Source organism: Xyrauchen texanus, chromosome 1, assembly GCF_025860055.1.
Source record: "Xyrauchen texanus isolate HMW12.3.18 chromosome 1, RBS_HiC_50CHRs, whole genome shotgun sequence".
In the NCBI taxonomy this organism is placed as follows: Eukaryota; Metazoa; Chordata; class Actinopteri; order Cypriniformes; family Catostomidae; genus Xyrauchen; species Xyrauchen texanus.
Window position 1 is genome coordinate 50,016,024 of NC_068276.1, and position 26,021 is coordinate 50,042,044.

General features: G+C 37.0%; 1 protein-coding gene across 1 annotated transcript in view; it reads left to right on the plus strand.

The window, feature by feature from the left end:
• The window catches only part of LOC127651409 (RELT-like protein 1), a 29,495-nt gene that overhangs the window by 750 nt on the left and 2,724 nt on the right, over positions 1 to 26,021 (plus strand). The window contains exons 2-6 of the mRNA XM_052137215.1: positions 7,863 to 8,048; positions 13,031 to 13,105; positions 17,996 to 18,047; positions 22,829 to 23,074; positions 24,929 to 25,045. Of these exons, the coding sequence (XP_051993175.1) occupies positions 7,863 to 8,048; positions 13,031 to 13,105; positions 17,996 to 18,047; positions 22,829 to 23,074; positions 24,929 to 25,040 (671 nt within the window). The 3' untranslated portion in view covers positions 25,041 to 25,045. The remainder of the gene's footprint in view (positions 1 to 7,862; positions 8,049 to 13,030; positions 13,106 to 17,995; positions 18,048 to 22,828; positions 23,075 to 24,928; positions 25,046 to 26,021) is intronic.

Genomic DNA, 26,021 nt, shown 5'->3' on the forward strand with positions numbered 1-26,021 from the left:
CAAAAATACTAGATTTTTTTTTTACATACAGTATATATAATTTGCAATAATAGCTGGAAATTGAAACTCAATGACACCTATACATTATTAAATGCACTTCTGCTGTAAAAGAATGACAAACAATGCAAATCACAACTGATTGGTCTACAATTTTCAAACCAAACCTTACTAATGCTTCTATAACAATGCACTCTCCCAATCTCAACATCATCTTATATTAAGTTTGAATCAGCAGAATTCACAACAACTTTTAATACATAACAGAAAACAAAGTCTTCACATTTGAAAGGCATAACACATATACATTATTAATGTAAGATTTAGTAACAAACACTGGCCCAATGGTGTATGTGATGGTTCCTTCAACTGACCCAAATCTCTGTCATCAAGCCAACGGGCCATCCTTAGTGTGGAGCCCTGGTTATAAGTTAGAGACCCCCATGGTTCCCACACAGAGTAACATTTTAATGCTTAGGGTTTATATATATATATATATATATATATATATATATATATATATATATATATATATATATATATACACACACACTGCGTGCCCAATACTCACGTGCCCAATTATTAGGCAAGTGAGTATTCTGATCTTAACATTATTTCCATGCACATTTTCCAGCTCCAAACCATATAAACTTGAATGCTTATTGGATTAAATAATTTTCTGGTGGTATGTATTTGTGTAATGAGGGAGGGTGTGGTGAAAGTGACTAACACCTTATATCAAGGTTTGCATAATTATTAGGCAGCTTCATTACCTCAGGTAAAATGGGCCAAAAAAAAGAGATTTAACATGCATTGAAAAGTCAAATATTGTAAAATGCCTTTCAGACGGATGCAACACTCTTGAAATAGCTAAACTATTGAGGTGTAACCACTGGACAATCAACGTTTTGTTGCGAATAGTCAGCTGTGGCACAAAAAGGTGCCAAGTGCTCAGAGACATGGCCACCACTGAATATATTCACAAGTTCAAGCATCAAGATTGGGCAAAGAAATACATAAAGATTTTTCAAAGGTTTTATGGACAAATGAAATCAGAGTGACTCTTGATGGACCAGATGGCTGGGCCCATGGCTGGATCACTAATGGACACAGGGCACCACTTCGAGTCAGGTGCCAGCAAGATGGAGGAGGGGTACTGGTATGGGCTGCTATCATTAATGATGAGGTAGTTGGACCTTTTCGAGTTGAATATGGACAAATTCAACTCTCAAACCAACTGCCAGTTTCTGGAAAGTACTTTCTTCAAGCAGTGGAACAGGAAGAAGACCTCAGCATTCAAGAAGGCCGTGATCTTCATACAGGACAACGCTCCATCACATGCATCCAAGTACTCCACTGCTTGGCTAGCCAACAAAGGCCTCAAAGATGCCCAAATAATGACTTGGCCCTTTTCCTCACCTGACTTAAATCCTACTGAGAACTTGTGGGCCTTTCTCAAATGTGAGATTTACACGGAGGGAAGACAATACACCTCTTTAAACAGCATTTGGGAGGTTGTGGTTGCTGCTTCAGTGAAAGTTGATCTTTAAAAGAAGGATGAAGTTATTGAAAAGAAGGGTGGCTATATTGGTCACTGAATATTTCTGAAATGCCAAAAAATGTTATTTAATTGTCATTTTGTGTTACTTATTTGTTGCAACTACTCTAAAAATTGAGAATATCAATTGAGTTGGGACAAATTGTATTTAGTCGCCTAATAATTGTGCTCAATAACAGTTGCCTAATAATTGTGCACTCAAAAAAAAAAGACGAAACTCACTTTTCCTTTGTTAAACATTCAGGTTTGAGGTTCAATAATAGGTTGAACCAATAAAATAAAAAATAGAAACTAATAAGCCAATTGTTGACACATAGTAAGAGCTTAGAGCTATCAAATGAGGATAACTTTAGATAATTTGATCTTGGAAGAATACTTAATAAAAAAATTATTAATTTGAAATCTCATTAACACATTAAAGTAAGGTTCCATTTATTAACATAAGTTAACTACACTTGATAACATGAATAACAATGAATGAACACAATTTTTACAGCAATTGTAAGCCTATTCTTGGTTTTTTTTTATTAAAAGTTGAAGATGTTAACATTAGTTAATGCAATATGAACTAACATGATCTAATGATAATTAATTGGGTTATTGATCAATTAAAATTGTTGAAGATGAATTAATGCTGTTTAAAAATACTGATTATTGTTAGTTAATGATACCTATTGCGTGTACTAATGTTAACAAATGGAGCCTTATTGTAAAGTGTAATTTTAAAATCTCTGACTTTTGATTGCAGACTTTGGTATATTGGCAATTCCGAGCACAGTTTGAGACATTTTGGAGATCTCTTCTAAAACTCTAGTGGAGACATGTAAAACTATTAGGGTCTTTCTCAGGAGAAGCAGGGGACTGATTGCTATAGGAGAAACAAATGAGATCTCCTTGGTAATTTTTATTTCTAATGGGCACACGATCGACGAATGCAAACAGTTCGTTGACAAACACTTAAGGAATTTTCCAGGTTCAATTCAAGTTAAGCTCAACCGACAAAATAATGTTGTGAGTGGTGAATTGGGTAAATTTTTGTAGGTTTTAAATGCAGAAATGTGAAGCTTATAATTTTAGATAAGCACTTACATTTCTCAAACTCGTGTATTATTTGAGCTGTAATATTGTTCATTTTTTTCATGGCAATTATGTTGTAAAATTGGACTTTCAAATTTTACACAGAAAAGCTTAGTTAGCTATTTTGTCCTGCTAAAATCATGCTAACACACATTGTTTGCATCTTGTGTGGCTATAGTTTTGAAACATTGAGTATTTTAACATTTATCGATTTGGATTCACCCCATTCAATTCCATTGTAAGTGCCTCACTGTTTTTTTTTTAAACTTTAGGAGGGACAAGTTTAAATATATTTTTGTGGTAGGCCTAATCAACATATCAAAAATGCTGTTGTTTAAGCTTAACTTGTATTGAACCTGGAAAATCCCCTCAAATTCAGATCTGCGATTAGAATTGCATGTTAGAACAATGTTAACGATATATACTTCTAATCGCAGATCTGAATTGCATAATACAGATGCTAGAGCCAAGAGTGTGGTATGCAGTTCACAGTGCACCTCACTGGGGGCGTTCATAACCAAAAGTTTGCATCATATGTAAAAACAAAAATCCTACCGGTAATCCAGTTTCAGCACCTATTTCAGACGGTTTCACAGCCAGTAGCTGCAGCCTCCCTGGTTTATTGCATTACAGACAAACAACAATCACATTGTTAGAACTTGAGCATTTCAGGATGTCTAATTGGAAATTATTCATCCCTTTCTGCAGACTGAAATATGTCTTTCAATAAACTATACCACATCTGAATGTCATTTTGTTTTGAAAATGAAATTAGATTAAGATTGGTGTGAACAACTTTAATGTTATGTCTTATGTGCCCTTTTAGTGTTTGTCGGAAGGTAAACCAGTAAAAATGGATGATATGAGCTGGAGTGCCTCCCCACACATTGCAAACTTTACAGCTTATATTTGAATTGCATAGCATCCTTTTCTTTAGCACTGTCATCCAGAGTTCCCATCAATGAATTGAGTGTATTTTTATAATTGCACCTGTTGTAACCCTTGATAACTGAGCTGCTCTCCATTTGATTATGAGGTCCAGTTGCAGAAGTGGGTGGAAATTTTAGTGCGTGTTGTTCTAAATGCTTATTGTTCATGCGACAGTGAGTCACAAAAGATCCAAGGTATGCTAGGCATCCTGTCTGTCCAGTACCGTGCTGGCATAGAGCCAGTTGAACAAGATGAATAGTAACTTCCTATGCACACAAACTCACTGTATTGGTATCTGTGTAGGCTTGCGAGACCTGGTACGTACCTAGTGTAGTATTTTAGCCATTTGCTTTCTGTGTGCGTAGTAATGCAGCTACTGCAAACAGACATGCAGCAACAGACATCACAATAGCCTCTACATAGACTCAGGGGCGTAGCACCAAATTTTGGGCCCTGGGTACAAACCATCTTGCTGGGCCCCCGTACCAAATATGTATGTATAGAAAACTGACTTTTAAGGGGCCCCCCCTGCCTCGGGCCCTGGGTACTCGGTACCCTTTACCCCCCCAGTCCGACGCCCCTGCAGATAGACTAATGTTATATCTAGCTAGCTAACGTTAGCTAATTATCTAACTGACAATGTAACTATTTTCAGAATCTAAGGAGCAAGTTGGCTCATTATGTAACCAGGGCTCCACATTAAACGCCTGTCCGGGACAAGTGGATTTCTAAAGGGGCAAGTGAAAGAGAATTTTACTTGCCCGACCGGACCAGCAGACTGATTAAAATGTCAGTAATGAAAAAAATAACCAGCTATATTTGTGATAGGCTAGGCCCGTGACACTTATTAAAAAGTTATATTCGTATTTTGCTGTTGAAAATAATCCACAGTGCGTAATTGTATAATTCTAGTAACAGGCGCGCCCTGTTTAATTGACAGGCGGTGTGTGCGTGTGCTGATCATGCACTTGTTTTTCCAAAAATGCAGGGCTCCAGACTGACTAAAATGAAAATAATAATTTATTGTGACTATAATTTAAAATCTAGTCAACATTGTCGACAGTCAGGTTGTGTGCGTTCATATGCAGTTTCAACTGATATCATCCTCTGAGTTATTGAATACATCTATAGAGCGCACACGATCAGTGCAGTGCAGATATTCCAAAATAAGAGTCCCATGTGTATTTCGGACATCTGTATAATTAAAAGTCCTGTATTGTGTACCACTTTTTTTCTCCTGGTAATTATTGATTGGGATTGGAGTATCACAATAAACTGCATCTGGGATTTCATTCAATTTGTACTCTTGTAGTCTCTGTGTCTGGCCAAATTGTAACAGTAAAAGACTAATGCAATATTGTAAAACAATTTATATACAAGGTGAAAACATTCACTGATGCGCAAAAAGACAACTAACTACTATATGCATACTACACTTTATGACAATATCCTCCTCCCCTACCCAGTACAGTTTACATTTCTGTTGCAGAGAATTGAGAATTTTAGGAAACAAACAACAAAACTTTGTCATGTTACTTGAGCATGTTACTTAAATGTCCTTTTTTTTCCCTCTCCGGACAAGTAACTCTTTATTCGGACAAGTGAATGACCAATTTACTTGTCCGGAGGACAAGCACATGACAATGCTTAATGTCAAGCCCTGATGTAACGTTAGCCTATGTGTAATGTTAACTAATCAAGTTGAAGTAACACTACTGTTTTAAGCTTAATGTTTGTTCCCTTGATTTTCAGATCATGAGCATTTTTAAATATTTCAAGGAGAGAGAGAGCGAAATCTACCACAAGATGAGGAAGAAACAGCTTCAGATGTAGCTAGCTAGAATAGCTAAAATAGTTAGATTGCAAGTCAATAGCCAAACTGATTATTCATAGGCTTTTGTCAAGAAATATACTGGAGTGACAGTGGAATTTATCATTACTTTTTTCTTTGTAGCAGAAGATACAGCTTCTCCAGGTAGCAGAAGAGGCAGCAGGGGCAGCAGCAGAGACAGCCTCAGCAGACTCTCATAGAGGGCATAGAGGGACAGACATTCAGAGAGGGGCAGCAGGGCAGGTACTTCCCATAGGGGCAGCAGGGGAGACAGGCTCCCCTGAGTGAGGGACTGTAGGTGATTGTGACAGCAGAGAAAGGAGCAGTAGGTCAGAGTAGTTTCAGTACAGTTTTTGAACTGCTTTAAACTCCGTCTCATTTACCATGCTTTGTGGGTGTGGCTTTTTTGCTGTGCCATCACCATTCATATCTATACAACCAATGTGTTTATGATTAAATTACTACTAAAAAACAAAAAGTCAGTCCAAAGAGAATCTATAGTTCCTTATGATCCAAAATGAAGAAAAGAGCTATTGGTATCTGGTTAGAAGTACCTAAAACGGCTTTAGGGGAAGGGCCTGTTCATCGCCATTTCAAAGTAGTACAGTACTACTATTTTTTTTTGTGCCATGGTTATTTGAAGATTTACAATACTAATTCCATGGTGTTTTTTTTAAGTACCTTAGAATACTATGTAAATACCTTGGTATATTAATATAGACATCATTCAGTACTATGGTAGTATCTGATACCATCCCATTACAATGGAACCACCGCAGCACTTTTCGTAAGGTATAAGAGTAAGAGAAGAAGAGAGTGATAAAATGAGTGACAGTAACTGGACAGTGGAAATTTACAGGGATTACTGCGTCACCTAAGTCACTGCAGGGTAGCATGCCAGTGACTGTCCTCTGTACTGTTCTCTGAGGGCATTTTTTCCCTCTGCAGCTCTCTCATTCTCTCAGTCATGCTCTTTCTGTCATTCTGTGTTTAAATGATGGGCCAAACACTCGGCTAGTCTCATTTTGAGTCATGTGTAATGTGTCTGTGCAGGCACTAGCTCTCAGCACATACTCTTCTGTGGCTGAAGTTTCAGAGCAATTCAACCCAGTGAAGTTATGATTTAATCCCAGTGAATATCTCGAATAGAAATTGTCTCTCAGTAAGAGCACAGGTCTGAATTTGAATTTGCTATCAGCTCTTACCCCGAGACACCTGAAATAGTGCAGAATGGATCTCACAAGTATGTAAGTAGTCATTTAAGGGGGCTTTCACACTAGCACTTTTGGTGCGCACCCCGGTTCGAATGACGTCAGAGTTCGGTTCGTTTGGATGATGTGAACGCTGTCTTCCGAACTCGGGTGCGCACCCGCGAACCGTACTCGGGTCCGCTTAAAAAGGTGGTCTGGGGTACGGTTCATGTGAACTCCAGTACGGTTCGCTGCTGATATGAACGCAATCGAACCAAACTGCGGAAGTGAACCGCTATTGATGACGTATAATGTGGTCGTCAGTCTCACACGCGTCACTTTCAAAATGAGCGGAATGAGTTTACTTTCGTGCGTGCGTGCGTGTGTGTGTGTGTGTGTGTGTGTGTGTATACACTTACCTTGACGAAAAGCGGGATTGACGCACACGCACACGCACTGCAAGCAGAGAGATGATTTCTGCTTGCCTTCGCAAAAATTGTCTTCGGCGGACAGCCCGCTGTCTTTTGAATGATTTCAGTATTTTTGCAGCAGACAGACGCAGGTGTGTTTCTGTATCTTGATGTTGAAAACAAAACCAAAGGTTAAAAAAAAGAAGAACAGATGTGAACCGAGCAAGTCTATTCATTGAATTTTGACGCCTTTTCATTTCGCGGTTATCAAGCAACAGGATTACGCACCAGCTGCAGCTTGATGACGCAAGCGTACCGCGGTTCGGATACAAATATATAATGTGAACACAGTCCATCGGGGGGAGGGGGGAGCAATCGAACTCGGGTTCGGAACAGGCAATCGAACCAAGTGTGAAAGCCCCCTAAAGACACTTTTATCCAAAGTGACTTACAGCACACTGGAGCAAATTGGGGTAAGAGCCTTATTCAAGAGTTCAATGGTGACAACTCATGGCGTGTACCTTACTGGACTCAAATCAACAACCTTCCACTTTCTGGCTTATTCTAAAGACCATTTTTGGCAACAACAAAAAAAATGTATACACCAGTGTATGTGTACAAATATTTTGGCCCATTTTCTCAGTAGAGAAAGACTGTCAATTTTAAATTACAGTTCCAGTCAATAGTCAAGAAACACTTGACTGACTATATGTTATGCTCTCTTTAACTATGGTGTAAAGGTAAACATGTATTGTATGAACTAAAAAAAAAAAAAAATAACATAATTGATCAAACTATTGATGGATTTATCAGTGTATACTGTATCTTACATAACTGTATTTTTGTAAATGATTCTCTCATCCTCTCAGCTGGCAGTGGGAATTCGTTTAACATTACCTTTGTCCTGGTGCCAGTCTTCTTCCTGCTGGGGCTTCTGGGAGTCCTCATCTGCCATGTCCTGAAGAGGAAAGGCTACCGCTGTACCACTGAGGCAGAGGAAGACGAAGAGCTGGACAAAGAGGAGGAAGAAGTGGAGAAAGAGCCAGATAAAGGAGGTGAGTGCGTTTTAATTGATTTAGGTTCATTTCTGTGATTTATTCATCCTTTTTTTATTTCTTAGTAAATGTAAAATTATGCATACAAAATGTGTTGAAGCAGCTATTTATATTTTTCATTATTTACTCAACTGTTGTATGGCAAAAGCTGCATAAAGACTTTTTCTTTTTAAATGCCATTTTTTTGTGTTAATAATGACAGAATTTTCATTTTTGGGCAAACTATTCCATTTTCTACACAAAACCGTGGTTTGAAATGGCCTGAAAATATATTATGTGTAGAAGCAATGGGTGGAATGAGAATTAAGTAAAAAAAAAGAAAAGAAAAAAAGAAAATATTTTTAAACCACTTCCTACTTGGCAATCAGTTAAAGGGCTTAATGGAGGTTGAAAGTGGATGTGAATACATTATCTCATTCTTTGTTGTTTCAAGTGCTCCTGGGATGGATGAGATTTATATTCAGGCCACTTGGAATCAGAATTGTTTTTCTTGTTTCCAGACATTCTTTAAGAAGAGGGGTGAAGAGTAGTCCTTTGACAGAAATGTAGTCCTTTTTACTTATCCGCATTACATCCATATACATTCACTCGCACTCAATTTCTCATTACAAATTAGTCATCTTTTCGTTATTGTGTCACATCTGTGATTGTATCTTAAGTACTAACAGCAATCTGTTTTAGTGTCATCATTTACAGTCATACAGTCATTGGAGTACAGCCAGTACTCAAAATCCCCTCCCTGTACTATGTTTTTCTCAAGGTTTGTTCCTCATCTTACATAACCATCTAAAGCAAGGAATTTCTTCTTTATACTAGTAACATTATTATTACTGCTTTATTTTCTGTAAAGCTGCTTTAAAACAATATTTTTAGTAAACAATGCTAGTCCTATACAAACTTAATTAATTAATACTAGATTTTCTCTGAAGAAAATGTGAGTGGTCCTTGCCTACAAAAGTCACTGCCATGATGCTAAATTGTTGAGGGTAGTTGCTAGGGTGTTGCTGTGCAGTTACTTACAGTAGTTGTTGCTTTGCGGTAGCTAGGGTGTTTTGGCTGGTGGCTAGGTTGCTGTTTCTGTGGTGTATTGGGTGGTTAATACTGGCTCAAGCCAGCAAGAAGTATGGCACTTTTAACAGTCTTTGACATAGCCATCTTATTTTTAAATTAATTGATTCTATATTCTTTAGAATAATGTAAAGACACTGCTGATGTAAAATTGTCAAGGGATTTTTGATATCTTAAATAGTGTTGCCATGGCAACACATTTATTTTTATTATTCCTTCCTATATTTGGGTGTTTTTGAGGCACTTGGCATACTTACATTTTCATGAAATTTTGCACACACATTAAGAGTCGTCGATCATTAGGTCTGGGCAAAAGTTCACACAAGGCCATGTGGCTCTGTAACGCCCCCATTAAAATGGGTGTGTAAGACGGCCTCTGTAGCACCCTCATTTTCACCTACAGTCACCAAAGTTGGTAGATATATATAGTTCTCATCAAGCCGGACAACTTTCATAATGATAGTCATTAGGTCTGCCCAACAAGAAGTCGGATATTTTGGGTTTTTCAATATTGCAGTCTCTGAACTTTTAAATACTCCTCCTAGGTGATTCATGAGACTGTCACCACATTTAAACAACATTATGCTAATATATTGAAGATACTAAATTGCAAACAGATTTTGATATATTGAACGGTGTTGCCATGGCGAGACATTAAATTAATGGTGAAAAATGGGAAACAGGAAGTGTCTTGTATCTTCTGTGTGCAATGTGTGATTTAGATCAAAATTAAGATGTATGTTTAGTCTTTGGGCTAATCACATGGATTTGACTATTTTAGGTCACAGCACCACCACCTGGCATCAGGAAGGCGGCTCTTACAAAAGACTTTAAAATAGTCCTCTTATATTTACTCAAATTGCTTAAAAATTGTTTAGAATAATGTCAAATGCCAAATGCATGTGTCCACCTTGCATTGTTTTCTGAAAGCCACCGGGAGGAAATTGACCAGTTGTGCTTGGGCCCGTCATCACTTCCTCTTCTCATATATGACAAGGCGGGTCAAATCAAAGGTCATCATGGGCCAACTTTGGCTCGTGGACTCTGGTTTGAGAACTGATGATATAAGTGTAAAATGAGGCCTTAAAGCCACAGTATCAAAAAACAAAAAAGCAAGTTGTCATTTTTATTTATATAGCACTTTTCACAACATAATTTCAAAGTAGCTTTACTGAAAATTATGCAGTAACATAAAATGATGCTGTAATATCTTAAAGTCTTCATTGTGCAGTTTAAATGGATAATGAGATTGAAAATCATGTCTTACAAATTGTCGTCTTTAGACCCCCAATGAGGAAGATAAAGGTGACAAGATAGAATGTTTAATTCTAATGGCCAGATGGAGGAATATAAAAAATTAATTATTAACTGTTTTGGCACAAATAACTTTACCAATAATTGGACCCCAGGGGGGAAAAGATGTTATATGATCCTTCTACTACACGCAAATCAAAAACAAAATGACAAAACAGGATCAGCCAGCATTATTTTCATACAGTATGCCCCAGTAAATTTAATATATTCTTTTCTGATCTCCCAGCCATGAAAACTAATCCAACACAGGAAACCTTTCCTTTACTGTAGGAGCCTATGACTTCAGGAAGGACATGGGTGGTGTGTGTGTGTGTGTGTTTCTGTGTGTTTACTGTAAGTGGCCCCTTTTGAGCTGTAGCACATTTTTCAGGAACACCCTTCCATCGCCAGATCAAATGCTTTAACATTTATTCATTTGACAGATGCTTTTATCCAAAGCGACTTACAAAAGAGGAAAACATAAGCAAATCATCTTAAGGAGACAGTGGTATGAAAAGTGCCATATTACAAAGTTTCACTAGCATCAGAGTAGTATTCAAAACAGATTAAAGTGCAACATGAATTTTGTTTTTTTTGTTTTTATTGACTGGTTAGGTGCTTATGGAAAATATGTGTTTTTAGCAGTTTTTTATGGGGTCTTTAATATAATCTTATCATTTACTCACCCTCATGCATCCTAGTTATGTATTATTTTTAGAAGAATAGTTCTGCTCTGTAGGTCCATACATGCGTGTGAATGGCGATCAGTCCTTTGTAGGTCGAAAATCACATAAAGGAAACATAAAATTAATTCATAAGAATCCAGTGTTTAAATATATATCTTCAGAAGCAATATAATAAGTGTGCAGATGTGTATGTGAAACTAAACAGGCACCACATGTGACTTTCAGATGTAAAAGTGAAAGTGGATATTTAGAGTAAAAAATATGGGATCTGTTTCTCAACCACACCTATTATATCACTTCTGAAGATACAGATTTTCCACTGGAGTCTTATGGATTACTTTTATGTTTTCTTAATGTGATTTTTGGAGCTACAAATGTCTGATCACTGTTCACTTGCGTTGTATGGACCTACAGAGCTGAGATATTCTTCTAAAATCTTCATTTGTTTTCTGCTGAACGAAGAAGAGTTTCATAGAGTGCATCCGTAGACTAATTTCACGAACTTTCAGGTCTGTATAATTAATCAAAATAACATCAAAATGGAGATATGATCATTTGTGATTATTTAACTGGCAAAAGCCGCGATTAAAGACAAATAAACATGGTCTGTGTGTGCTTCAGAATTAACCGGCGACGCGCTGATCTGTGTGAACGCACAAGGGTGGCAGGGGCTCGTGTTTTTGGCACAGTTCACCTCCATTGTGAAGTACTGCAGTTTCAAGCATTCACACAATTCCTAACATTAGTATCTCGTATAAATGTATTCAAATCTATAAACGCGGAACATTAAAAGAAGGTTGACAGTGGTTCACAAGATGCGAAACTCATAACAGTCAAACAAACACTTCTCGTTTCATAATAAAAGCTCCTGGTGAAGATTAAATAAACATGACTGCACTTGCAGTGTCAAAATAAAATCCCCAGTTTAGGGTGAAGTAAATAGGACAGAAATATATTAATTTATCTTTAAAAAATCTTATCCTGAAAATAATAATAATTCAGTATTATATTATAATAATAAACTACTGAGTTCCACAGTAATACTTTAGTACTATGCAATATTCATCTGATTTCCAAAAAAATAATAAGTAGTTTTTGCACACCTTGTTTATTCACAAAGAAAAATGTTTCCTTAAAAATATATGAAAGGTAAATAAGATTTGTATTAAGCTTCCATGCATGATTGTATGTTAAATATAAGTATAAATGTGCAAATCGATGAAAATGATTAAATTTTATTTTCTCTTGTGATCATTTAGTGAAAAACTGGGGGAAACATGCCTTCATCATTGATAAATAGATTTTTAATGCCTTTGAAATGGCTGTTTAGATGAAATGATTTAAAACAAAAACACAATTTTATGCTATTTCAGTCCAAAAACATAATTATCAACTTATACATATCGAATATCATCAATTTGCAGAAAAATATTGAGATTTAAATTCTGAAGCCATATGGCCATGTCTGAAGTCAACAGACAATATTTAATGTTAGTATTGTAAATGTCATTGTTTTCTGCATTCATAAGAGATTCCTCTTTTTACTAGTATCAGCAAGAAGTAGTATTTCATACCACCTGCATATTTAGTGCCACGGTTCACAAAATCACGTTTGACATTTTTTGTGATGGCAGTTTAAGGTAGTTAGCTCAAACGCTTTGTAAGTTGATGTCTGAGCACTCGCATTTCTGATTAGATTTCTTTTTGTATGACACAAAACACTAAACACGCAAGGTGGGTTTTAATTACATGCCATTGTAAGTGTCATTGCAGTTTGCCCCACAAAAAACAGGTATTTTTCTAACGAAATGTTGAACACCAATATTATACTGAATAAAGTTTTATTGTTCCATTTTGTCACATCCCTCTCTCTCTCTCTCTCTCTCTCTCTCTCTCTCTCTCTCTCTCTCTCTCTCTCTCTCTCTCTATGTTCAGATTTGAATGACACTTTCAGTGAGGGCAACACAGACACAGTGGGTCAAATAGTTCACTACATCATGAAAAATGAAGGTAAGAGTGAATTAATGTTTTGGATAAAGATGTGCAGTGCTTCATGACATCACTGGATTATACATGTCTTTCTAATATAAATCAATGGGCGGGTTTCACCAACACTTATCAAGATTATTCCAGGATACAAGGCTTTCTCAGAATGTGTTATATATCTTTTGGGGTTTGTACATTGTGCGGTGAATGAGGTGTGTTAACCAGCCAGTCATATTGATTGTGATGCAGCATTGATTGTAATGGAGCTGGAACAAACCTCAACTGACCTCAGAGCAGTGAATCATGATAAGGTCACACCAGTTAACAGGTTCTCTTATCAGTGAGAGTCAAACAACAGATCACTCAAACAAAAACAACTGCTTTGAAGATGAAGTGCCAGATATTTTGGTAACACTATTTAAAAAGGTTTTATTCATTAAATTAGCTAATACATTAGGTTTCAGCACTTACCTGTTGAGATGTGAGGGGTTGTGTTTTGAATTTTAGGTTTTAATGTTGTGAATTTTGTGTTAAAATGTTTACCTGACATGACAAGTCATATCATAATTACACATGCAATATGACATTGTATGGATAGAATAGGCTACATGGAATTTGTTCATTAAAAAAAGCTAAAATGTGGTTAAATTGTGAAAAAATAAAATATACATTTTCACAAACTATATAGCCTATACAGTTACAGTAAGTGCAAAAGTTAGCATACCCCTTTTTTATATAAGTTTTCACACCCCTTTCAGAATGTATTCAAATAGCCTATAAGAGATTAAAGATTATATATTTTTATGAAGTACTGCCCTTCAAAAGATACATTACATTGTAAACAAAATGTACTCTTATTTAAACAAATCATCCTGTTCAAAAGTTTGCACCCTTTGGTTTTTCTTGTGTTGTCTTCTTGAGCATCAGTAATTGTTTGCACCTTTTGTAATAGTTGTGTATTTGTCCCTCAATTGTCCCAAGTGTCAAAAGCTGGATCTCATCATATAGCCACTGAAGAACTCAAATGTCAAGTCAATTTTATTTGTATAGCGCCTTTCACAGCACACAACGTTTCAAAGCAGCTTTACAGAAGATCAGGCATTAACAGACGATAAAACTGTAATGTCTATAATGTCGATGAATCATGATTGTGTAATTGTGCAGAAGATGTTGAGAAACAAAATAATTGTACTGTAGTTGTGGGGTTTTTCTTATGAAAAGTGGACATCTTCACTGCTCAGGACAAAGCAGGGACTCATGAACAATTATTACACAAACACTCATTGATCATCGAGAAAGCAACATACCCTATTAGAAACAAAGGGAATGTAAACTTCTGAACAGGATCTTGTGTATAAATTCAGTTACTATGTTTTCTTGTGTAATATATGTGAGGATGTGTTATGTCAAATAACTTCTTAAGGGCAGTACTAAATAAAAACAAAATAATGGAGATCTATTGAAAGTGTTTCTATAAATATAGTGCTCCCTAGGCATTTAGAGAACATATTGTGTTCCCTTCAATTGATTCCTTAAATTATATTTATTTGGTCTTAAAAAGGTCTTTAAAAAGTCTTATATTTAGCTTCATAAAACCTGCAGAGACCCTGTGTTAATTATACAGGGGATCTTTAACTAGGTACATTAGCAATGTATTAGTTTTACTAATCATATTTGATTACTTTTTCATCATTTTGTCTTTTTAAAAATGAACAATAAATAAACAGTCAATAAATATTTCATATATTATTTTTGTTATATATGTATTGTTAAATTGTATAATTTGTGCTATTTACAAATATTCACATTGATTAGTTGAACATGCTAAAACTTGTCTCTTTAACAAAAAAAATGAATTTCTGTAAACAGTGCCATTAAATGAGCGCATGTTAACGAGAGAGGACTCAAATAGCTTTACCTCATCTGTGTGATACATGATTATAATTTTTTTTTTTTTTTAATTTTTCATCAACAACTGAATGTAAAGAAAAGAAAGAGACCATATTCAGTGACAAATAGGTTGCGTGGATCTCGTCTTGGACACACATTACACGGAACAACATTTCTCTCAACACGCTGTAAATTACTGGTGAATGAAATGTAAACATTTACCAGCCAGTTGCCAAATATTTCACTTTAGTCACTATAGCGCAAAAATTGGTTGCAAATGTGACTTATTTCCTCTCATTGTAGTAGAGGGTTGCGCATTGAGTGAAATCAATCTTGGGATTTAAGAATCGATATTGAGATCGTTCAAATGAAGATCGCGATTAATTGGAAAAACTATAATTTTACCCACCCCTAATTATAATATAGGTGATATTATAAGTGTGGGTGAGAATCAGATGAATATTTAAGTCCTTTTTTACTATAAATTCTCCTCACTGCCCAGCAGGTAGCAATACGGACGAAGAGTGCGAATCACCATAAATGAAAAAGTAAAAAAGGACTTCAAGGAATATCGGGTTATCGGGTTCAATACAAGTTAAGCTCAATCGACAGCATTTGTGGAAAAATATTGATTACCACAACATTTATTTTGACTCCTTTTCTAAAAAAAAAAGGTACAAATCTGGGTTACAGTGTGACTCTTACAATGGAAGTGAATGGGGGCCAATTTTGGAACGTTAATAGACTTGCTGTTTCGAAAGTATAGCCACAAGACATAAACAGTATGTGTGTTAACATGATTTTAGTGTGATAAACGCACTACTATCCTTTTCTGTGTAAAGTTATATCCAACTTTGTGGCCATGACGATGTAACTTCAACAAACCCCAAATCCTTAAAATGACTGTAAAATGACAATTTAAACAACTTTACAGCTCAAATAATACATGAGCTATAACAGAAGAATGAATGTAAGTACATTTACATAAAATTGTCCACATTCACTTCCATTGTAAGTGCCTCACTGTAACCTTGATTTTTTGCTTTTTTTAAAGAAAGGGACGGACGAGTCTAATTTCCTTTTTGTGGTAATCAACATTGTCACAAATCCTGTTGATTGAGCTTCACTTGTATTGAACATGGAATAGTCCTTTAAATATTGATCGGTTTCTCACAAACACATACCATATCGCTTCTAAGAATTTAACCTGTAAGGAAATACAGTCATACCCATGAGAGAGAGAGTCCAGTATGAACAATGATGAGATTCAATCAATAAAGAGAGAGTTTACTGAAGAAAAAATTCTCCACATTTCCAAAGGCAAAAGACAGAAATGGAAAATGAGTTGAGGATCTAACCTCGATCTAACTAAGATTACAGAAACAACAGTAATTATAGGAATATGCAAATTAATTGACATCGTCTCTTACGAGTACAGGGATCAGATTACAGATTAATCTAGAAATCTTAAAAACCTTACATTCTGTTTAATTACATGAATGCAATAATTCAAAAGATTATATTTTTTTTAAAACACTAAGTGAAGTTGGTAAGCAGAAATGGGTCAGAGGTTAGTCAGTTCCTCTGACTTAGTCACATGATTCTCAGAACTACACACAATCCTTCAAAGGACATCATTAGAGAGAAAACAACACATCTTTTCTCTAAAGAATGATTCAGACCTCAATGTGACACAGGCCTTATCCAGCTGGAACTTTTGATTATGTTAATTACTATTGAATGTATTCAATTCATCAATAGGCTGAAGAGATGGGTATATCCAACCCTTCAAACCACTGAGTCGTATGGATTACTTCTATGCTGCCTTTATGTGCTTTCGAAGCTTAGACATTTTGGTACTGACCAACGGAGCTGAAATATTCTTTAAAAAATGTTTGTTTGTGTTCAGAAGAAAATAAAATCATACACAACTGGGATGGCATGATGGTGAGTAAATGATGAGAGAATATTCACTTTTGGGTGAACTATCCCTTTAACAACAAGCTGTATTATGGGTTCAAATCCAGCAATGCTGATGAAGCATGTTAAGAAACAAATAGCCTTGAGATATACAAAAACAAATAGCCCTGCAGATGGCACTGTCTGGCTGGCTCCAGCTTTAAAGGCCATGTGCTTTCAACATTGCATAGTTTATTTGCTCAAAAACAGGCTGATCTGGTTGGGATCACTCCATGGAGACTCTTGTCAGCAATAATTAAACCGATCCTTCTCTATAAGCATGACACTTCCATGAACAGGAATTTACATTACAGCTTTTCATATCCTGCTGTGTTTGCCTCTGTTTCACGTTCCCATCTTCAAACTGGGTTGTAGTACACAAACAGATCCAAACGCAGATCCAAGTAGCAGTCAACTTCTTCCAACAGAGGATCTGAAAGTGTTTTTTTTTTTTTTTTTTATAATGTCACCTTCACTGCCAGTGGTTGCACAATTCATTTGCCATTCTCTAAAAATATGGTTTGCATTTTATGGTTAGCTGTCATCTTGAATTTGACTTTCTCTGTTGCCCATACTAGATAATAATACTGTCACTCATTTGGAATAGGGATGGGCATATCGAGTAATTTTTTAGTCGAATGCTCTAACACACAAAACATTTGTAATCAATTACTTGAAATTTAGAGTTTAAGTTCAACCTTTATCATTTAAACTTGTTTTTCTTATGGAAAATTGGACACTATGCATAAACAACAATATCTAGATTAATTCTACCCTACCTTGTCCCAATGATGACCATTTGTTTGTGTGATACTGTATGTGCGATCAGTTTTAAAGGGTGAATTATACCAATTTTGTAAGGTGTATAAATGGCCTGAGGCTATTCTATTTCCACTGTAATTGTAAGTGTAAGTCTGCTGGTTAGTTACAAGGTGTCAGCTGCTTTCAGTATTAAAAAGACTTTCAATCAAATGATTCTGCTTCTGAGGCAGCAGACTCTCTTTTCTGTGTGCTAATTTAAGCAGTCATTTAATAAACTCTGTCTCCCTCATTTTCTATTCCCAGCCAACTTTGATGCATTCAAAACCATGGCTCCAGACAGTATAGACTCCGATGGGTAAGACCCCCTTTATGTCTCTTCTACATTTGTTTCTTTTCTAATAGAAATGCTTCATTACTGAGAAAAAGCAAGATGTATTCGGCCCATGATGCAAACCTGTTCCATGAAAATAAAACTCAAGGCAAGGTGCATTCAGTAATTGTGTTTTTGTAAAATATTACCCCCATCACTGCAATAGGTGGCACTGTCACTTCACAAATAAAACTGTAGCATAGGAGGACAGACTGTTGAGGTGAGGGATTGAGGTGGTTCTGTCAGTCTCATATGACACATCGTGGGGGAAATCACTATGAATCACTAAGGCATAAATCACTGACAGTGCTGCAAACCAGAATTAGATCCAGGACACCAGATATTTTGGATGCTATTTATAGAGGAGTCATGGCCTTGAGGATGTAGAATATGCATCTGTGTGGAGAGATGGTCCACCCAGATAGACAGTAATCAAGTATTGATGTAATTCCATGACCTTTACAAATAGACCATTGATTTTATTACAAGTTTAATACTTGTAATAAACACATTTAAAACACATTTAATCAGCCCAATATATCTGGTGATATTAGGCCAATTAGAGATTATCATGAAGATGTTTACTGGACTTTGAATGACGTTAATTGATAAATGAAAACTATTCTTTTTTGAAGACATCCACACTATGCAACATTTTTCACAAGTGTTTTAAACTTTTGCACAGTACTTTTGCACAACCGAACTGCTCTCAAAATATCAGTAGCACATCTGCCATTTAAATATCAAGTCACTTATTTTATCCAGAAAACATCTTCTATTCATCCAATATAGTTCACAATTCTATTTATAAAATATAATGCACCGCAGTCACTTGATTATCAGTAACCCTTGCTTTTCACCATATTTCTCCACAATAACATTTCTGGATTAAACAACAAAGAGGTCACTCTGTTTGAGTCTTACACACTATATAACCAAAAGAATGGATCGGTGCATGAACATAAGAATGGAGGTGCATGAGAGAGACTAAAGAGGCAGAACATGGGGAAGGTGAAATGTTGAGAGCAGTCGGATGGTGTGAAGGAAAGGAGCTCAGGATGGAGTGATTAGGAGCTGTGGAGGGAGGGAAGGGAAGGGAGGAAAATGAGGAATGGTAAATTATTGTTAAATCAGTGTGTGATACAAGAAGAGGAAAAGAGGTATAGTGCTCAGTAAGAAGTGCAGCGCGTGATTGGTTATTCTGGAGAGGAGGCATTGTCCCGTCCATTCTCTAGACCAACTGCTGGGCCCAGAGCCAGAGGAACAGTTACTGAGGAGCACAGTGGACTCTTAGGCAGGGCTTGTGCTGTGAGGGGTGGAGTTTATTTAGAGGGTAGGGCTTTTCAACTAAGCATTTTGAATGATAAAATTGGCGGCCCTCATAGTTAGCTTCTACAGGGAAGCTAACTATGAGGGCCGGGAGAAGAAGGGAGAAGTTCGAGGCAGAGCTTGTGCCAAAAGTTTGGCATGAGTTGAATGAATTAATGAATGTTACATTTATATAGAACTTTTCTGACTACACTCAAATCGCTTTACATAGTGTACTGGGGACACTCCTCAGTCAACACCAGTGTGCAGCATCCACCTGGATGACGCAATGGCAGCCATTGTGTGCCAGTATGCTCACCACACACACACACACACCAGCTGTTGGTGGAGAGAGTTGAGAGATATAGCCAATTAATGGATGGGGATTATTAGGAGGCCATGATAGATAAGGGCCAATGGGGGGAATTAGGCCAGGAGTTACACTCCTACTCTTTACTAGAAGTGTCCTGAGATTTTTAATGAGCACAGATAATCAGGACCTCAGTTTAACATCTCATCTGAAAATGGTGCCTTTTTACAGTATAGTCTCACCATCACTATACAACATTTGGACCCACACAGACTGCAGGGTGAGCACCCCCTGCTGGCCTCACTAACTGGCCTCTTCCAGCAGTAATCTTAGATTTCCCCAGCAGGTCTCTTATCCGGGTACTAGCCAGGCTCAACCCTGCTTAGCTTCAGTGGGCAACTAGTCTAGAGCTACAGGGTGATATGGCTGCTGGCATAGATTGGGTTTGACCGAATTAAGGGTGTGGGGTCTTCTTTTTAAACTCATAAATGATCAAACGGACTGCTCCTATGCTGTTTTTGGACTCTCAGCACCGCTATGCTCATTTGTAGTACAGTCTGTGTTTGCTACATGCACTTATCTTCTCTCTCTTCCTCCTTTATTTTCTTTATAGTCCCTCTTGCATGTGCTAATTTAAGAAATGTCTCTATACTGTTCTTCCTCTGCCTCTCAACAACACCCTGCAGTGTAATGAAGACAGATAAGAGGAGGATCACTGCATTTCCCTCTTTTATTTTAGTTAGTGGAGTGGAAGGACACAATTAAATAGAGGGAGAAGGAGAGAAGGAAAGACAGATTGTTGGACACCCTTTTAAAGCAACTGCTCTAGTTTTGCTGAATTTCAGCATAAAACAAAAAATAAAACAATATCTGGTAGAGGCACAGTGCATAAAACTTTTAAATGTCAATTCTGTTACAGTCCAGTATTTGGAGGCCGCTATAAGGGGCCATTCCCACAGAATGCATTTTTAAGTCAAGATGCTGTTTTTCCAATCGTTTTTATGTAAACATGCACTAGATGGACGTCTTTGACCGTCTTTGTGTTGCGTTTCAGCATTCAGTGTCTTTTTTTAGATGCTGTGTTAGGTTCAAATAATGTTGACTTTTAAAAAGAATCTCGAGACACCTGTGTTATTTTATATTCTGCGCACTTCATCTAGCTTTTTGAGTGCAAGAACGTGGTCCGTCTGAACAGCCTGTAATAGAAAGCTATTTGTGGCTCTATTCCTGTGGCACTTTTAAAACATTGCACTGTTTGGTAGAGTGGTCGAACATGTCAAGTTCTGGCTCAGACAGTGGTGTGAGTTTGAGGTTGGAATACACATTTAACTGAACAATGGAAGATAGAAGGCAGATCTGAAGGGATAGTCTTTGGGAAACCTGTTTTGACATGGTCATTATAGCTATGTACAACATTGAATACTAGCTTGCTGCATACTGTGATAAAAAATACTGTATAGTGCCTTCTGTAAAATAAAAAACAAAAAGCAGTATGCAAATCAATGCACATTATGCTTTGATAGACCCCATTTACACCTGGTATTAAGATGCGTCTCGGGTGATCCAATCACATGTGGTCAGACGAGACACATTGCTGTTAACATCTAGTCGCTAAAATACATCTTGTGTGACCACTTGTGTTCGGATTTGGAGGGGAGGGTCTCTGAGTTCATGATTACATACATCAATCACTATGTCAGTGTGCTACTGCATAATAATAAATCGCTTAAAAGAACAAGTAAAGCATAATTAAAAATATTTTAGTGGAGTACCTTTATTAAAGAAGCTTCAGAAGTTTGTGGTTGTCATCTGTGTTTGTGCATGTTGATATCAGACATACTCAGAAAGGTCTGTGAAGTTCTCGTGATTGTGTATATATTTGCTATTTCCTTTTAAAGGGATAGTTCACCCAAAAATGAAAATTCTCTCATTATTTATCCCAGGTGTGTATGACTTTCTTCACCAGAACACATTTGAAGAAAAATATGATATCTCAGTAGGTCCTTAAAATTCCAGTGATTGGAGATTTCTCTTTTGAAGCTCCAAAAATCACAGACAGTCAGCAGAAACGTCATCAATACAACACCAGCTGTTAAATTAATGTCTTCTAAAGTGATACGATAAATTTTGGTGCGAAAAAGATAAATATTTTCATGCATCATGCGCATACCACCTCAGAACGGGGGCATGATTTAGAGTTAAAAAAATGACTTTTTTAAGTCTAAATCATGCTTTCCGTTCTGCGGCGGTATGCACATGATGTACGTGTGTTACAGCAGGAAGATCAGCGCTGTTTACAAGTGAGGTGGAGGAACAATGTGCAGTCTCTTGGTTGGTTTTAATTTAGACCGTATTTATCTGTTTCTTTACTCACAATGGTGCGTTTGTGTGCTTATCCTGGATATCTCAACCAGAGGAGAACGTGAGATTACATCTGTATCATGGCTACGCGAATATGCCACACGACAGATTGCTTGGACTCCACCCTTTCTTGACTCCTAAAGGAAGCAAAGGTTTATAGTTTAAAAGTACTTATATATTGATCTGTTTTCGCACCAAAAGTGATCGTGTCGCTTTAGAAGACATTAATTTAACCGCTAGGGTCGTATCGATGACGTTTATGCTGTCTATCAGTGATTTTTTATGCTTCAAAAGAGAAATCTCCATTCACTTGCATTTTAAGAACCTACTGAGCTAAGATTGTTTTCTATTTTTCTTCAAATGTGTTCTGGTGAAGAAAGAAAGTCATACACACCTGGAATATCATAAGGATGAGTAAATAAAGAGAGGATTTTCATTTTGGGGTGAAAACACATCTTAATTTCAGGTGTAAAGGTTCATAAAAAGTTTGAGCATGCTTGAAAGGTCAAGACATTGCACTGCATTATGGCATACAGTAGCCAGTGCAGTGTGCTCTATTGTATACTGCATATGCAGGTAGGGCATTTGGATTTTTACTATTTCTATAGTGTGTACTCTGCATAGTATTCAAATTGTTTTCTATTAATTTTGGTGCAGCTGATACCACAGGAAATACAGACATTTAAAATGCTGAATACTGCAGCCGTTGCATATCCATATCCATATTTGTTTTAATTTAAGTTGCAGTTAAGCATATATTTTTTTGTTTGTGTACATTTTTTTACAGTGCCCCTGTGACTCCCACCTCTCCAAACTCACCCACCACCCCAGTGAGCCCCACACTGCCCGGCTTGACCCCAAACGCAGCCAAACACACCTGTAACCACTTGCACACCATTGGAGGAGTTGGGGGACAAAAGAACATCTGCAACCGCTGCAGCCAGAAAAAATGGCCTCTCATGAGACGCTTGTCCAGCACAAAGAGGGACAGACGCAGTCACATAGGAGAGGTCATTGTGCTGTCTGTGGGCAGGTATGTGATGTATAAATATACATGCCTATATTATATACCTTTTATATAGTATATAAAGCATTTCATGTATGTATAGTGGAGTCCTAAAGTCTGAGACAACATTGAAAAGGCTTCTTTTTGTTGCATTACAAATTACATGATCAGCATACCAGTTTGATTGAAAGGGTGCATTGAAAAATGCACATGAATTTCAGAATTTGCTAGTGTTGCTTTGTATATTCTGCTGTTGCCTTAATGATATACATTTGGTCTGGTTTGGTCTCTACAACTTTGTACAAAACCTGATGATCCATGTTATTCCAGCATGATCTGAGATTTATGTGCTTCAGTGGATGCAAGAAAATCGTACTTTTTGCTGTGGTGGATGTCACAAGTTTGTTTACATTTTATTAGTGAAGTAAAATTCTGAAATTTTTATTTTTACGTCAATGTTTGTTTTAAATGTTTTTAAATCTTATTACCCAGATTTAAGGTAAGATTTTAAATTCCAGATTTTTAGTGTGGTCAGACTTTTGGATCCCATTAAATATGAAAGTGCTTTAGATTGAATGGTGTTTGTGTGTGTGTGTGTGTGTGTGTGTGTGTGTGTGTGTGTGTGTGTGTGTGTGTGTGTGTGTGCTATATGTGCCCCTCATTTTCATTCACATAGATGCACATGCATGATGAATGAGTGGATGTCGGGCAATGGCCAACAGTGTTACACTTAGCTGAATATGGATTGTTTTTAATTGATTACCATTTAGGTGTGTGTGTGTGTGTGAACATGTTTATACTACATTATGTGGACCAAATGTGACCACAAGGATAGTAAAACCTGAGATCACCTAACTTGTGGGGCCCAGCCAGCAGTCCTCGCAAGGGAAATGGCTTATTAAACATACTAAATTATGTTTTTTTGAAAATGTAAAAAAAGCTAAAGTTTTCTGTGAGGGTCAGGTTTAGGGGCAGGTTTAGAGATAGAAATTATCGTTAGATCTGTATAAAATCCATAAAATGCATGGAAGTCTATGGAGAGTCCCCATAATGATATAAAAACGTTTGTGTGTGCATGTGTCTGGGTTTGTTTACACAATGCAAATTACATGCTTTACTGAGGACAGATGTATGTTTATGTGTTTGTCTTGCAGGTGTTTTGATTGATATGTTGACATTGTGTGCACAGCTGATTGGAGAAGCTCTTAAGATTATTAATGCCCATCTTCTCTTCTAAAGTTGCACTTGTGTTTTTGTATGTATGTGTATTCATGATTGAATGGTGTGGAGTGGTGGTGGTGGTGTAGTGGTCTAAGCACCATAACTGGTAATCTGGTAATCAGAAGGATGCTGGTTCAAGCCCCACATCCACCACCATTGTGTCCTTGAGCAAGGCACTTAACTCCAGATTGCTCCGGGGGGCTCTGTAAGTCGCTTTGGATAAAAGCGTTAGCCAAATGCATAAATGTAAATGTAAATGTCATGATTGAGTGTTCAGATGGCCATTTTAAAAGCTAATGAAACATTAAATGTTCTGGCCACTAACATGAGATTATGTATATTAGGATCACAGTTTAATTTTGTATGGAAATTAATGCCCTGGCTCAACTTCCACTTCAAAGTTTGCTTAAAGAGGTCGTGGCAAGCTTTTTTTGTTATATCACTATGTTCTTTGAAGTTCACTTATAATATTCGTTTTTATTTAGTCATTGTGGCGAGCAGGGCGTGGCCCAGCGATAAAGATGGATGGCTGGGGGAGAATTATCGCTCAGCCATGCCGTGCTCTCCATATATTTGTAAAACATGATAATTTTCCACCCTCATTCTGAACAAATCAAGGAAGAACCTCTTTGACACTGAAATACCTCTTTTGTTCACTAGATTCCGGGTGACAAAGTGTGACCCCAAAATGGCCCGTGATAGGTGGACCATGCTCATCACTGAACCCAAACTGTACTGCAAGTCCCCCCTGCCTGCAGCACAGCCCCATTAACACAGGTAAGCTGTTTTAGTATGTAAGAGAACATACTTTGCCTCACAGCATACTGTAGTATAATTTCTAATGGAAAAGTGTTGATTAATGCAATTTTTTTAAAATTAGGCTTGGGATCAATCCCTTTTTCACACATCGATAATCAGAAAATATTTCAGATGAATATCGCTATAAATAGGGCTAAATGTTGCACAATCATTTTTGTCTCTTCATACATATTTCTCAACACAACTTTGGTAAAGTATGAGCTGCAGGGTAACTTAAAGGGGGTCACACACCGGGCATGTCTGACAGACGACATGGCGTGTTCTGAAATTATAAAAAATATGTAGGTACGCACACCGCCGCTCGTGTTTTTTTGCTACGCCCAGCTACGACTCAAAATTCTGCTGCGCCACTAAGTGTAACTCGCAAATATTTCCAGTTAATTCGACCCACATCAAAAGCACATATATTATTTACTTTAGCCACCACTGGATGATATATTGTATCTTTCGTATAGCCTACTTAATGTATTTGAAGTTACAAGTATATCGTTTTGTGGTTTGACTGCTTGAATGAAACCTATTCAAGGCTTCATACAGAGAAATCGTTCAGTTTGCACAGTTACACCAGTTTCATACACTAACCAGCAAACTCATCAACATCACTTGGTTCATTCTTGAAGAAGAACAAAAACCTTTATAACTTTTGTGTTTGGTGACTAGAGTCACATATTTGGACTGCCACCATCATCTCATCGACGCATCTTGAGTGTGATTCGTGTGCCGTGTCCTACGCTCGACACAGCGTTTTTCATCCTGTGTATGATGAAAATGTTATATCACTCCCTAGTGGTCTCCCAAAGCTGTTACACCAGACTACACTAAAGAGAAGGCCAACTGATAGTGAATTGGAAAGCAACCAAATTAGGCTTCTAATTTAAAATTTGGTTAATGTTGATGAAAATAACGTGGCAATTAATAATCAATATATCGAAAT